Consider the following 16063-nt stretch of genomic DNA (forward strand, 5'->3'; position numbering starts at 1 on the left):
CGGCGTCACGAAGCGACTAGCAGCTCCCGTTTTGGTGTGCACACATTTTCGTACGATATCACACGGACCAGTTCACGAGAATGCGTTGAAACGTTTCACGTTTTTTTTAAGTAACTTAAAGGCAACTTTGAGGGAGATATGCAGCGTTTAGGAGAGCAAACTGCATGCAAAGATCACACAAAAAAAGTAAAGCGATAAGAGGAAAAAAGGTTACTCACCGTCTGTAGATCTTCATCCGATGCGATGAACAACTGGTGAAAATATTTGGCAAGAAGAGATGATGTGCAGGAAGGATAAACCATCCAGCGGGAAAAGAGAAAGAGGGAGCGCAAGGCTTTCTGCCGACATCTGGTGGTTCATCATGAACACAACACTCAATTATTTTTTATTTTTTTTATTGTTGTGCCCAAAGAAATATTTATCAGTTTAAATTAAAGTTTAAGTGACTTCCCAACCTAAAAAAACAGCTTCTACAGATTTGGAATTAGTCTCTACTTCTATGTAAGACTTTAAAGGGACAGTTCAGATGTTCTGAAGAGTGGTTCAATGAGCTACTTCTCCATAGTCAGTGTATGAGCTGCAGTATCAGCTAACAAGTATTTTCAGACAGCGGTAGCCCTAATTCTGTTAGCCGCTCGCTAAAGCTTTTTTCTCTTGGATCCTTCTTTTGGAATATGGACCGGAAACCTGAAAATGTGCCTTTTATTCCTAAATTCTCGTTACACAAACGGCAAATATCCTTTACCGACGTGTTGCTTGCTTGCTGAGCTAACAAGCTATGCTTTGCCTGCAGCAGCAGGGGTAGCCTGGATTGTGGTTGTATTTTCATACGCTTCGCTGATCTGATTGGTTGATTTGGCCCGTCTATCACCAACATAGGTGATAGACAGATGGTTTATCCAATCAGCTAACCAGTATTTTCTTAAAATTCAATAAAAAGATATTTGGAATGACATTAAAACCAAAATGTTTTAAACCTAAATCAGATCAGATTCTGTTCACTCAAACACAAACTACTTTTTGATTTGGTTTAATAATAAACCAACAGTGAACGACAGTGTAAGAGAAAATTTGAATGGTACTAACCCTAACCCTTTAGCTTAGGGTTAGTAGGGACAATATCACAAACTAACTAACCGACAGAGGCAGCAGTAGAGCAGCAACTCCCGTGTTCTGCGAGGTAAAATGTCTGTTTTTGTCAAAGGAGTCTGGTGGCTTTGAAGAGAGCAGAGATAAGGGCTTCAGTTCCCCATCGTAAAGGGCTATCTGACAGCAAGGTAAAGCGCTGAAAATATTCTGAATCTAGTGCAGACTTAAACTGATACGGATGTTTTTGACTGGAGAAATAGCTCATACAACCACATTTCAAAACTATCCCTTTATGTGTGAAGGGAATCTCAGGTTCCGATCAACATCTATCTGGTTTAGTAGAAGGAAAAGAACATGTGTTAACCCTCCGTTAGTCAAACTTCCAAACAACGTCTGGAAAGAAACTGCAGTGTGACAGAATTGCCTCATTCCAAAAAACAATTTAATGGCAGCAGTTTTTTTTTTTTCAATTCCATGAAAAAAGGTGAGATGTAATAAAGAGGTGAAGTAGAAGCCCCACACGAAGTAAAAGTCTTTAGGAAGTCTCGAACATCTTCTTCCTGTCGGCTTTGTCCTCGATGTTCTTACGCCAGTCGCCAGCATCTGCCGCCTGCAGGACGAACAGATTCAACACAGTGATGCTGCTCTCGTGTCCAAAATTAAGTTATTATTATGGGGTCAGACCTATGTTTCCACAGCTCAATGATCCCACAGCCCAATGGTCCCACAGCCCAATGTTCCCACAACCCTATGTTCCCACAGCCCAATGTTCCCACAACCCTATGTTCCCACTGCCCAATGGTCCCAGAGCCCAATGGTCCCACAGCACTATGTTCCCACTGCCCAATGGTCCCAGAGCCCAATGGTCCCACAGCACTATGTTCCCACTGCCCAATGGTCCCACAGCCCTATGTTCCCACTGCCCAATGGTCCCACAGCCCTATGTTCCCACTGCCCAATGGTCCCACAGCCCTATGTTCCCACAGCTCAATGGTCCCACAGCCCTATGGTCCCACAGCCCTATGTTCCCACAACCATATGGTCCCACAACACTATGTCCCCACAGCCCAATGGTCCAACAGCCCAATGGTCCCACAACACTATGTTCCCACAGCCCTATGGTCCCACAGCCCTATGTTCCTACAGCCCAATGGTTTGGGTCATTTCTTTCTGAAATATCGTCGAAATATCTGCCCTTTTGGGCCGCCCAACTATAATCTTTTACTGTACCTCCAACGTCTTCAATTCTGAACTCCCCACCATACTTTATTTTAATTTCTACTCAGTGAAAGACAAGATGGATATTTAAATGTGTTTCTGTTATATTTAATGTGGCAACCCCATCCAAACAATATTGTTAATTACACTATTCTTATTTTTATATCATGTGGTTGTCTTGTCTGAAAACATCTCATCATGTTTTATGTTTTGTATGGATGTTCTATATCAGCTAATGGGGATCCTTATCAAATCAAAATCAAAAATACTGTAATCTCAATGACGTTTCAAGGGAAACTTATTTTCTGTGAATTGAAACAAAAGTGCTTGTTTAGGTTTAGAAAAGGCCGCCAAGATGTCAGCGTGTCTCACCTCCTCTTTGGCCTCCTTCTTGACCTGCTTCAGGTTGGACCTCAGGTCCATGGTCACCTTGTGTTTTCCTCCCAGCAGAGCCTGCAGCATGCTGTCAGCGGACATACGCACTTTTTTCAGGGCGGGTTTCTTCACTCCGGCCAGATCCACCACCTTCAGCTTCAGATCATCAATCTGGAGGTAGAAAAAGATCACGACGTGTTGGTGCATACTTTCACTTAAAGGGTAACTTCGGGTGTTTTCAACCTGGACCCTTACTTTCCCATGTTTTTCTGTCTGGTGACTAACAATCTCTGACATTGGTCCAGTATTAGAAACAAGCTGTTAAAGTCAACGGGCAATTTCGCATGTTCAATTTCATGTTCATGTGCCACCAACAGGCTCAGCTTATTATTCTGAGGGTCTGACAACATTATGGAAAGGATCTCTTCAGAGAAAGACCATAATATGGGCACTTTAACATAAAAACATCCACAAAATCGCTAACCAGACTCCATTCAAATTAAATGGTTTAGTTTCTCTTTAACATGCATGAGAGAAGGAAACCTGGTACTTTTCACATGAAAGTAAAAGTAACACACAGAGACACATCTCTACCTCTTTGTCTGTCTTAGACACTTTGGCTTCTGCGTCGTATCTTTCCTCATCGATCTTGTCGAGGGCCTGGTGCAGCTTTTTGCAGATTTCCTGTTGATGCGAAAAGAGAACAAAATCAGCTCCTCACAGCCTCCGTTCGTTCTTCACACGACCAGACAGTCGGAGCTCAGACCAGACCTGGAGGGTCCCATTTACGGCAGCTATGCACTGTTTTTCATAATATTTGATAATAGAATGCCTTCAAATCTGTTCATCATTTGGAAAAAAAACATGTAAGTTGACAGTGATTAGGCATGCATCACTGTGTACAGTATGTCAATGAGCAGGGCCTCACACGTTAAGTCCGCACAAGGCCTTGAACGCCCCCACCATAAGTTTTTAAGTGTGTTTCAGTTGTTGTGTTTTTACCATCAGAGCCGCCTGGTCTCCGCTCAGGTCGGGGGTGGGGCAATGTTCTGCCATGTACGCTTCTTTGGCGGCCTCGGCCTCCTTAGTCTCCTCCTCAATCCAGGAAGCAGCGATCTGCAGGATCAAACTCTGCAGGAAAGGGACAAAGAGAAGTATTACAGTTATTATTATTATTATTATTATTATTACAGTTATCACAGGAGGAAAATATAAGACAGAATACCTCCACAGAACTGCCTTGACACGCGGTAGGGAAACTATTTTAACGAGACTATTGTCAGGTTTGGGTATCGTTTGGGTTTTTTCCGATACCGGTGCTAATACGATATTTTTAAAACGGTGCCGATGCCTAAGCGGTGCCTGAACTGATACTTTAAAAAATAAGGTAATAGGGAATAGGGGTATTTTACAATAACTTTGAATGCACCACGAAGCTTACTAGTTTCACATGAACGCACCATCTGTGTTGCTTTTCCGACGTCCTGCTGTTGCAATCCTCTACAGTGAAATACAGTCACACCGTTTAGCTGTCAGCATTTTAACCGTATTTAATCCAGCTGCTAGCTAACGGTAGGCTAACGTTAGCTGCTGTCGAGTGTAGTGTTAAATAGCATCACGTGCAGCGATGCTCCTGTCCGTTTCCGAGCATCAGAGAGCAGCGCAGAAGGCATTTAATTGGCACCGAAATGAGGCACCGAAATCTGCGTTGCAATTCGGTCCGGTCGTTTAGGCACCGGTTTCGGTACCCAACCCTACTCTTTGTAGATGTTTTTTTTTCCCTCTTTGTAGCCATTTGGTGTCTCTACCGCTTTTGTGAATTTAGGAGAAATTTAGCCGGATGGTGTTTTAAGCCCCTAACGTCTCCTTGCAGGCAGCGCTGCAACCGTTGACTTCAAAGCACCTAGCCCTAACCATAACCATAACCAAAGGCAGCGCTGCCTGGAAGGCACTAGGATTAGGCAATGGTTAAGGTTAGGGTTAGGTGCTTAGGTTGCTTAGGTTAGGATATTTATTCAATTTTATGCGATGAAATTGCGGAAACTTGCAAAAACTGCGGTTTGATGAAAAGGAGAAAACAAAGTTTTCAACAACATTTTTCAACTTTCTGCTAAGATATATTATGTGACTTTTTTGCAACGCATATTTTGCGCGGAAATCGACAATTTATGCGGCGAAAGTGCGGCATATTTGAAAAAATTTGGCCCCTGCATATATATGCATAATCACGTTTTTCTGGAGGGACTGTCAAATAGACAAAGTGTATACGAATAAATGTTCTTCCCTGCTAGCGTTAAAGAAGAGTTTCTGCCGTTAAAGTTACGTCTGTGTCCACCTGAGCCTCTTTTATATTTACTAGTAATTCTGTTCAATCTTACCTTGAGATGATGCCTGCGACTCGATGTCATCTTCTTTCCCCTTTAATTAAATAAAACAGCAAAGATATTAATAACAACAGTCTGGTATTATCACAGAAACGGTCCAACGAAATGCTGAACATTAATACATCAACAATGCACCGTTAACACATTAAACTCATACTCACTCAGACATCTTGGCTTCTTTTTAGTTTCAGACTCTGTGAACAATCAGAAACATGAAGAAGACAGAAAATATGAAACAAGTCAAACGATTCCTGTTCCTGGTAGTTCATTATGTTGAAATATTTAACCGTCCGTTTTCAAAACGGTTCTATATCAGAAATTTGGGTTTCTTTCAACCAGTTTTTGGTAACACTTTACTCAAAGGTATCGACGTAATCGTGACATGGCACTGTCATAACTATGACATGACACTATCATGAATGTGTCATAAACGTTATAAACAAGTCATGAACGTTTAAGACTTCTGTCATTAAGTGTCACTCGGTTTTTGTCATGACAAGTTGACATTAATCAAAGTGACATTACCAGAAGTTGTCTTGGTCATGACAAGTTGAGATTAAATTAGTTTGGGATGTCTTTGTAATGACAACTTGACATTAACCAGGATGACATTACGAGAGGATGTCTGTGTCATGACAACTTGACATAATGTAATCCTGTTTAATGTCAAGTTGGGTAACACTTTACTTGAAAGTATCGACGTAATCGTGACATGACACTGTCATAACTATGACATGACACTGTCATGAACGTGTCATTACCGTTATAAACAAGTCATGAACGTTTAAGACTTCTGTCATTAAGTGTCCCTCGTTTTTTGTCATGACAAGTTGACATTAATCAAAGTGACATTACCAGAAGTTGTCTTGGTCATGACAAGTTGACATTAAATAAGTTTGGGATGTCTTTGTAATGACAACTTGACATTAACCTGGATGACATTACCAGAGGATGTCTGTGTCATGACAACTTGACATAATGTAATCCTGTTTAATTGTCAAGTTGTCTTAATAAGGACATCCTCTGGCAATGTCATCCTGGTTAATGTCAAGTTGTCATTACAAAGACATCCCAAACAAATGTAATGTCAACTTGTTATGACCAAGACAACTTCTGGTAATATCACTTTGATTAATGTCAAGATGTCATAATCAAGACAACCCAAACAATGTCAAGTTGTCAAGACAAAAAACCAAATGACACTTAATGACAGAAGTCATGACCGTTTATGACTTGTTTATAACATCAATGACATGTTCGTGACAGTGTCACGTCATAGTTATGACAATGTCATGTCACGATTATGTCGATACCTTCAAGTAAAGTGTTACCTTTAGTTTTTTCTGAAATTCCTGAAACACTAAACCTCATTCTCTGGACCAAATGCTCAGTGGCCTAAACCCATTTGTTGAATCAATCACTCTTTTGGTAAAACCCTAAACTCACTTAGGTGCGTTTAGGTCAGGGGTCACCAACACGATGCCCGGCACCTTGGGGGCTACCCAAGGACCACATGAGTAGCCCTCAGGCCCTGTTCTAAAAATGAAAATTGAATATTGATATTATCTGTTTCCCACCTTGTTAAGTCATTGCTGATAATTATTGTGAGAAATCATTAACATGATCAGTGACTCCACATAGATGAGCATCATAAATCATTAATAATCATATATAACTAAAGGCATTAACATGATCAGTGTCTTCACATAGATGAGCATTATAAATCATTAATAATCATATATAACTATTAATAACCACAAATAACTAAAGGCATTAACATGATCAGTGTCTTCACATAGATGAGTATCATAAATCATTAATAACCATATATAACTAAAGGCTAACTGAGCTAATGTGTTATTTCAGAAGAGTGTATCAAACTGGTAGCCCTTGGTATGACTCAATACCCATGAAGTAGCTCTCAGTTTTGAAAAGGTTGGTGACCCCTGGTTTAGGGCGCGTCCAAATCCACTTTTGGTAGTTTCACGGCTGAAAAAAAGGGTCCGTGCGCCAGGAATATAGTTTGAGAATTTGGTTTTGTGTTTACACTTGTGAGAAAATGGGTGAGGCATCTTGGCAATCGTAACAAAAGAATCTGTCCGTCAGCATTAACTGTAGTATCAGAGTTTGTCAAAACTGTGGTCTGCGGGCCTCCCGAGGGGCCTCCCGAGGGGCCTCCCGAGGGGCCCTCCAGGGGCTCCGAGCTAATCCTGGCTCATGTTCAAAAGGTCAATGTTGACATGTATGAGGATTTATCTACAGGCGGTAACATAGACACGTAGCTCGTCTGACAGAGAGAGAGAGAGAGAGAGAGAGAGAGAGAGAGAGAGAGAGAGGGGGAGGGAGGGGGAGAGAGAGAGAGAGAGAGGGTTGAGAGATAGAGGGAGAGGGAGAGGGAGAAAGAGAGAGGGAGGGAGGGAGACACAGGGAGAGGGGAGAGAGAGGGAGGGAGAGAGGGAAAGAGAGAGAGAGAGAGAGGGGAGGGAGAGGGAGATGCAGAGAGGGAGAGAGGGAAAGAGAGAGAGAGAGGGAGATGCAGAGAGGGAGAGAGGGAGAGAGGGAGAGGGAGATGCAGAGAGGGAGAGAGGTAGAGAGAGAGGGAGAGAGCGAGAGAGAGAGAGAGAGGGGGAGAGGGAGAGGGAGATGCAGAGAGAGAGAGAGGTAGAGAGAGAGGGAGAGAGCAAGAGAGAGAGAGGGAGAGAGAGAGGGGGAGAGGGAAAGAGAAAGAGCAGGAGGGAGGAAGAAACAGGGAGAGAGATAAGATAGAGGGAAAGAGAGAGAGAGAGAGACGGAGAGAGAGAGAGAGAGAGAGAGAGAGAGAGAGAGAGAAAGGGAGGGGGAGAGAGAGAGAGAGAGGGAGAGAGGAAGGGAGAGAGGGAGAGAGAGGGAGAGATGGGGGAGCGGGGTGTGATAACGATCAGTCATATAAGAATCCAGATAAAATAAATTCCAGCTTGTAAAACTCATTCATATTTCTAATAGTTTTATCTCACCGCGTCAGATGTTAATGCCCAAACATTCACTGAACCAGATTTGAAAAGGCTTTTCAGACTTACTGCAAAACTACTGTTTTGGGGAGGATGTTAATAATTATTTAATTAGTTTTTTTTTATTTTATTTTTTATTTTTATTTTATTTTATTTTTTTATTTTTTTATTTTTTTATTTTTTTTATTTTATTTCATTTATTTTATTCTTAGTATTGTTATCATTATTGTAATTACAACAGTTGTCTTGTCAGCAGTCAAACTGCCTCGTTAAATGTGTACATGCCGACGGAGATTATTTAAAGTTGTTCAGTTGTCAGTGTGAAGGAAGCACAGATTACTGGCGTATAATCACCCGTCAGCTGTAAACCGATATCGGGGTTATTTTTCACTCTAAAGGTCATCGGATACACAAGACTGGAAGCCGAGCTGGAAGGAGCCAAAGAACGCTTTGTACAAATGCAAAAAAAAAAAAAAAGTTCTCCGATTATGAAAGATTAAACAAAAAGCATCTGTGACTTCTTCAGGAAGTGACGCAAGCGTTCGTACTCTCAGATGCACACGCTTGATGGTAGTATTAGCAAGAAATTAAAGAATATTATCATCTTAGAAGAGGAACTCCCCTGAGAAATTTATGAAATTCCTACATTTAGGCTGGACACATTATCCAACTTCCAACTTAAAAACTGGAAAAAACTTTTTGATTTTTTTGGGTGTTTTAATATTTTCTTAAGTTTTTTTTGTGATCTGTGCTCATAAAACAATTCTACAGAGCTAAAAAGGATTTAAAAAAAATAGAAAAACAACTCTCTGCACACTTAGGTCCTAAAACACAGAATTTTGCTAATATGAAGTACTTAATTTGTACAAAAACATGCACATAGTGCGCTTTTTTCCAACATTTCTGTAAACTAAAACATCTGCAATGTACAGTCACAGCATCAAATCTGTGAATCTGTGATTATTACTTGAATATATGAACAGAAAAATAAGATAACTTCCTCCAAACCGTGCTATTAGACTTTCTGGTAGAACGTATTGATGCATTTTGCCTCTGAGCATCACCGCCTTCACTCCAGCAACTAATCCCACAAAGTTAAAGAGTTTCTCACCTACGAACGTGTTGGCGAAGAGGAGGGTGGTGGGAGAGACGCGACAGGGCAGTGAGGGAGTCACACAGGCGAAAAAGTGAAATCTGTGGGGGTATATATATGTGCTTGGATGGGGGTTTGGAAGCTCCTCTATATGGCCATGAGGAAGGGCCTGAAATACCTTCATTCTTTGACTGCTCGCCTCGTATATCCCATCAATCCCCACGCTCCGTCAGGCTGCAGCCCCCCCACCCCAGCGGGACAGGAAGACATCTGGAAACAAGGCGAGAAAATAAAAGCCTTCAGTTTAAAAAAAAAACTGTGTAGGGCTGTTCGATTATGGAAAAAAAATATAATCACGATTATTTCAGTCAATATTGAAATCACGATAATTTAACACGATTAGCCGTTGACTTCTGGAAAGATGTTGCAATTATTGAACTTTAAAAAACACTCTTTTATATAGACCTTAGTGGTCCCCTAATACTGTATTTGAAGTCTCTTTTATATAGGCCTTAGTGGTCCCCTAATACTGTATCTGAAGTCTCTTTTATATAGACCTTAGTGGTCCCCTAATACTGTATCTGAAGTCTCTTTTATATAGACCTTAGTGGTCCCCTAATACTGTATTTGAAGTCTCTTTTATATAGACCTTAGTGGTCCCCTAATACTGTATCTGAAGTCTCTTTTATATAGACCTTAGTGGTCCCCTAATACTGTATCTGAAGTCTCTTTTATATAGACCTTAGTGGTCCCCTAATACTGTATCTGAAGTCTCTTTTATATAGACCTTAGTGGTCCCCTAATACTGTATTTGAAGTCTCTTTTACATAGGCCTTAGTGGTCCCCTAATACTGTATCTGAAGTCTCTTTTATATAGGCCTTAGTGGTCCTCTAATACTGTATCTGAAGTCTCTTTTATATAGACCTTAGTGGTCCCCTAATACTGTATCTGAAGTCTCTTTTATATAGGCCTTAGTGGTCCCCTAATACTGTATCTAAAGTCTCTTTTATATAGGCCTTAGTGGTCCCCTAATACTGTATCTGAAGTCTCTTTCCCAAAAATTCAGCCTTGGTGCAGAATTACAGCCACTAGAGCCAATCCCACAATGAGCTTTCCTTAGGATGTGCCATTTCTGTGTCTGTAGCTATTGAGGAGGAGAGGGGGGGCTCTCTCTCTCTCTCTCATGGGTGGGCTAAATTCTCTGGGTGGGCAAAGCAGAGAAAGGGGAGGAAACCTTGCTCCTTATGACCTCATAAGGAGAAGATTCCTGATTGGTCCATCTGAGCTTTCATTTTCTCAAAGGCAGAGCAGGATACCCAGGGCTCGGTTTACACCTATCACCATTTCTAGCCACTGGGGGACCATAGACAGGCTGGGGGAACGCATATTAATGTTAAAAAAACTCATAAAGTGAAATTTTCATGCCATGGGACCTTTAAATTCTTGTTTTTGGGGAGATTCTAGAGACCTTACAGAACCTTACACACCTTACTGTATTTGTTGCTGCTGCCGCTCATTCTGGATTCAGACCCAGCATCTGAACACACACCGAGGACAGAGATAAAGATCAATAACTTCATATGTAACTGTTAAATGAAGAATTATGCACATAAAACCTCGGGGGAAAAAAACACACAATTACAAATATAAAAACGGTTGTGGCTCACCTTTAGTTTGGCTGAACAGTGCCGTCGATTAAGTTGTCATCGTGTTTTTATCAATGGAGGAACAAGGCAGTAAATATCCAAATTATACAGAAAAACATCTTTAAAATAAATATATATATAACGTTAGTTGAGTTCATTAAGAGGTTTGACATCATCAGACAATCAGACATTAGATATAAACTAAATTAACAACAGTAATCATATTGTCTGAGATTATAAATTACGTTCAAATGCAAATTATTTGGGCAAAAGTTTCTAATCAAATGCTAGAAAGTACGGAAGCCCTTTTATGCCAAAGTGAAGAAAAAATAATTTTTTAGAGTTTTTTTTTTTTAGAGTTTTTTAATAACAGACTTTCTCGAAATAATGACTTAAGTATCTCAAAATTATCTCATTGTTTTTCAAAAAAAATCTCACAATAATCTCATACTGAGTCCAAACATGTTTAAATAACTTTAAGAAGAATAAAGAATGAATTTGTCTTCTTCTGTTCAACGTAAAATCATAATCTGTCCTGAGATGTTTGGCAGATTTAAAACTCTGAGCAGTAAGAAGACAGAAGCTGTGAAACAGGAAGTGCTCTGCTGACACTGTGTGGCCGTAGTTGGCGACAACACTTTAAACCCCCCTATTTAAACATTTAATAAGTTATTTAAAACCAGGGAACACACGGAACCTGTGGACACAGGTTTTTCTGCAGATCTTAAACGAAATAAAATAAAACTCCAGCAGAAAAACACTAAACGTTACATTTTCATTCTGGGTCACCGCTGAAAACTGCTATACAGTGCTGCTCATAAGTTTATGAACCCATGCTAAAGTTGACTAAAAAAAAAATTATCTTTTGGGAATTGTTCTTAATTTTTTTCAATTAAATAAAAAAAAAGAAATCCAACCTCTAAGACACATTTTCTTTGTGAATGAATAATGTATCGTAAATAAATAAATGTTCTTCCTTAAAATACAGGGGGCATAAGTATACACACCCCCGTGTTAAATTCCCATAGAGGCAGGCCGATTATTATTTTTAAAGGCCAGTTATTTCATGGATCCAGGATACTATGCATCCTGATAAAGTTCCCTTGGTCTTTGGAATTAAAATAGCCCCCCAACATCATCACATACCCTTCACCATACCCCCACATCATCACATACCCTTCGCCATACCCCCACATCATCACATACCCTTCACCATACCCCCACATCATCACATACCCTTCACCATACCTAGAGACTGGCATGGGGTACTTTCCATTAAATCATCTCTGAATGCAAATCAAACCAGCTATTAGTCTAACTGAAATAAAACCATGCCAATCTCTAGGTATGGTGAAGGGTATGTGATGATGTGGGGGTATGGTGAAGGGTATGTGATGATGTGGGGGTATGGTGAAGGGTATGTGATGGTGTGAGGGTATGGTGAAGGCTATGTGATGATGTGGGGGGGGCTATTTTAATCCCAAAGGCCAAGGGAACTTTATTAGGATGCATAGTATCCTGGATCCATTAAATAAGTGGCCTTTAATAATAAAAAGTCTACCTGACTCTATGGGAATTTCACATAGGGGTGTACTGACTTATGCCACCTGTATTTTAAGGAAGAACATTTATGTATTTACAATAAATTATTCATTCACAAAGAAAATTGGTGTCCTTAGAGGTTGGATTTTTCCTAATTTTTTAATTTCAGATCAATTTCCAAAAGATGATTTGTTTCCTCTTTTTAGTCAACTTTAGCATGGGTTCATAAACTTATGAGCACCACTATAGTTGTTGTAGTTATAGTAGTTGTACTCTTTATACATATCGATATTAGAGTTTATGTATTTATTTATAAGCAGCTATAACTGTTTCATAGGTGTAGGCGGCTGTAGAAACACATGAGAGACAATATAACAACTGTAATAATATAAAATACTTTCACAAGAGCTGTTATAAAGCAGACAAATACTGTAAAATTAAACATTAAAACTTATCTGCTTACAGCTACATTATAGTGTGTTATAAGCTATGTATTAAATGTTTAAATGCTGCTTATGAATGCACAATATGGGGACTTTAAAGTAAAACGTTGCTGAATAAAATGTAATTTCCTTTGAGTGGAAACACATGAAGTATTAAAAGTATAGCTCTTAATATTTCATGTAAAAACATAATAAATTATTTTTAAACCAAACGCTGAACATTGTTGATTTTCAAACAAACGGCTGAGTTTCAAATTACAGATGAAAGTGTATTACATCACATTTATAATTGAATTGCTTATTTAAACCTAAAATAGAAAGAATTGGGTATTGTTTATAATGTCTTGACGATCATGTTTTAAACTCAGATGGATTCTGAACAATTAAAGCACACTATACCATCGTCACGTGATCGCCTAATTTAGTATTTTGGATACGATACAAAATGTTGTACATACGTTTCCGTGTGATATCGTACGAACCCGTTCATGAGAATGCGTTGAAACATGGATATTGTTTCTCGTCCCTTACTGACGTGCACAGCACTAGAAAGAGCACAACAAGACCTTGTTAAAGCCCGAATAAAACCCTCAAACAGAACTTTTAATCACATTCATAACAATCAGGAAAAGTTTAACCCAGGGTTTGTTTAATATTTAAATTATTAAAGTGCCTATTTAGTTTGAAGTAAACATTTTGTGACGGCAAAATTTCGCTCACATTGGATGTCTTCTAAAGGTTGCTTTCACACCTGCCTCGTTTGGTCCGTTTAAAAAGAGCCCTGGAGCGTTTGGTCGAACATCCCGTTCTCACTCCGAACTCGTAAAATACAGACGTTTGGGCAGTGGCTGTCAGCGTCTGATACGACGCAAAAAGCGCGCTTCGCAGTGTGTGTAGAACGCACCGGGGAGAGCAGCAGCTACACAGCGCTGGAAGATGACGTAGCATTAAGAGCGACTACGGTAGAGAGTAGTAGAAAAGTCCGAAATTCCGCATAGGGGGGTTGGTTAGGGGGAAAGGATGGGTCAAACAACACAGGACTTTCACCCAGGAGACTGGCGATCGTGTCCCTCAAGTCACGTTTCCTAAACCCAACTGTCCCATTCTTCTTTATCTAAACCCAACTGTCCCGTTCTTCTTTATCTAAACCCAACTGTCCCGTTCTTCTTTACCTAAACCCAACTGTCCCGTTCTTCTTTATCTAAACCCAACTGTCCCGTTCTTCTTTACCTAAACCCAACTGTCCCATTCTTCTTTACCTAAACCCAACTGTCCCGTTCTTCTTTATCTAAACCCAACTGTCCCGTTCTTCTTTATCTAAACCCAACTGTCCCGTTCTTCTTTACCTAAACCCAACTGTCCCGTTCTTCTTTATCTAAACCCAACTGTCCCGTTCTTCTTTACCTAAACCCAACTGTCCCATTCTTCTTTACCTAAACCCAACTGTCCCGTTCTTCTTTATCTAAACCCAACTGTCCTGTTCTTCTTTACCTAAACCCAACTGTCCCATTCTTCTTTACCTAAACCCAACTGTCCCGTTCTTCTTTATCTAAACCCAACTGTCCCGTTCTTCTTTATCTAAACCCAACTGTCCCGTTCTTCTTTATCTAAACCCAACTGTCCCGTTCTTCTTTACCTAAACCCAACTGTCCTGTTCTTCTTTATCTAAACCCAACTGTCCCGTTCTTCTTTACCTAAACCCAACTGTCCTGTTCTTCTTTTCCTAAACCCAACTGTCCCGTTCTTCTTTATCTAAACCCAACTGTCCCGTTCTTCTTTACCTAAACCCAACTGTCCTGTTCTTCTTTTCCTAAACCCAACTGTCCTGTTCTTCTTTACCTAAACCCAACTGTCCCGTTCTTCTTTACCTAAACCCAACTGTCCCGTTCTTCTTTACCTAAACCCAACTGTCCCGTTCTTCTTTACCTAAACCCAACTGTCCTGTTCTTCTTTTCCTAAACCCAACTGTCCCGTTCTTCTTTACCTAAACCCAACTGTCCCGTTCTTCTTTATCTAAACCCAACTGTCCCGTTCTTCTTTACCTAAACCCAACTGTCCTGTTCTTCTTTTCCTAAACCCAACTGTCCCGTTCTTCTTTACCTAAACCCAACTGTCCCGTTCTTCTTTACCTAAATCCAACTGTCCCATTCTTCTTTATCTAAACCCAACTGTCCTGTTCTTCTTTTCCTAAACCCAACCTTCCCGTTCTTCTTTATCTAAACCCAACTGTCCCGTTCTTCTTTACCTAAACCCAACTGTCCCGTTCTTGTCCTGCATGTCAAATGGAAATGTAAGCCCACCCACGACCTTTTCCTTAACCTAATTGCGTCAAAAGTGACACCAATACCAATAGTGCTGACCCAGTGCGTTAAGATAAAGCGCATTTAGATATGACACTAAAGGAGACTTTTTGCGTCAATAACCAAAGGCACCTGACCAAGCGTCCGTATTTTACGCGATGGGAGTGAGAATGTGTTTGGTCGGATAGTCCGGGTGGTTTGGGGCGGTGTGAAAGCTCATCTAAACTCTGGTGCCTATCACACAAACGGGGGTCTCCGTTTGCTTCCAGGTGAACTAGAGTTCGGTTCACTTCAGGTGAGAATGCGTCAAGGTGTGTCATGAGCAGCGTTGTGCATCACTGAGTGAAAGACAGAATACTTTACGACGAGCAGAAGTAGGAAAAGTTTACTACAAAAATACTACGAAACAGGAAGTTGTCAAAATTGAACTTTAGCATAGAAGGAAACAGAGTCTGAGGCTACATTTTTTACATTGCTACGTTTTGGTTTAAAAACAAATATCTTCTGCTACGTTTACACCTCTCATTCCCCCTGCTCTGGCGTTTCCCCCTCTCATTCCCCCTGCTCTGGCGTTCCCCCCTCTCATTCCATGTCATTGAGCTGACACTTTTATCCAAAGCGACTTACAAGTGCTATATATCAGGGGTTGCACGCCTCTGGAGCAACTAGGGGTTAAGTGTCTTGCTCAGGGACACATTGGTTGATGTATCGCAGTGGGAATCGAACCCGGATCTCCCACACCAAAGGCCTGGGTCATATGCACTGCGCCATCACCATCCATCCATTCCCCCTGCTCTGGCGTTTTTGTGCCCCTAAACCGGAGACATTAGGAAACACTTCTGACCCGTTTTGGTTCTAAATCTGCGGGGTTGTTTCAGTCTCAAACGGAGACCTTTGGCAACACCGACACTGACGCCAACATTTCTCCTCCTGATTGGCTCTTATCGGTCACAATGTCTCGTTCTCTGAGACTAAAGTTACTAAC

At 40.6% G+C, this 16063-nt stretch overlaps 1 protein-coding gene across 3 annotated transcripts; it reads right to left on the reverse strand.

Moving 5' to 3' along the window:
* Positions 1-1509: 1509 nt before the first annotated feature.
* LOC114559637 (troponin I, fast skeletal muscle) lies at positions 1510-11669 on the reverse strand. 3 transcript variants are annotated; one of them, XM_028584416.1, is made up of 9 exons: positions 10815-11669; positions 10635-10684; positions 9325-9416; positions 5228-5260; positions 5061-5100; positions 3685-3813; positions 3277-3366; positions 2680-2853; positions 1510-1699 (listed from the first exon to the last, which is right to left on the reverse strand). In XM_028584416.1, exons 4-9 carry the CDS (start codon positions 5233-5235, stop codon positions 1625-1627), a joined length of 516 nt encoding a protein of 171 aa, XP_028440217.1. In that variant the 5' UTR covers positions 5236-5260; positions 9325-9416; positions 10635-10684; positions 10815-11669; the 3' UTR covers positions 1510-1624. The 3 variants fall into 3 exon arrangements, with proteins under 3 accessions (XP_028440217.1, XP_028440216.1, XP_028440218.1); XM_028584415.1 differs by having other exon boundaries at positions 10635-11669; XM_028584417.1 differs by lacking the exons at positions 9325-9416; positions 10635-10684; positions 10815-11669 and adding an exon at positions 9165-9318.
* Between the last annotated feature and the right edge of the window lie 4394 nt (positions 11670-16063).

Source organism: Perca flavescens, chromosome 8, assembly GCF_004354835.1.
Source record: "Perca flavescens isolate YP-PL-M2 chromosome 8, PFLA_1.0, whole genome shotgun sequence".
Lineage (NCBI taxonomy): Eukaryota > Metazoa > Chordata > Actinopteri > Perciformes > Percidae > Perca > Perca flavescens.

What these genes read in the sequence shown, in the direction of transcription:
- LOC114559637 (XM_028584416.1), bottom strand. An exon ending in GTCGCAGGCATCATCTCAAG is followed by an intron (nt 3,814 to 5,060) that starts GTAAGATTGAAC and finishes CCTTTCCTGCAG; the next exon opens with AGTTTGATCCTGCAGATCGC. An exon ending in GAGACCAGGCGGCTCTGATG is followed by an intron (nt 3,367 to 3,684) that starts GTAAAAACACAA and finishes TCGCATCAACAG; the next exon opens with GAAATCTGCAAAAAGCTGCA.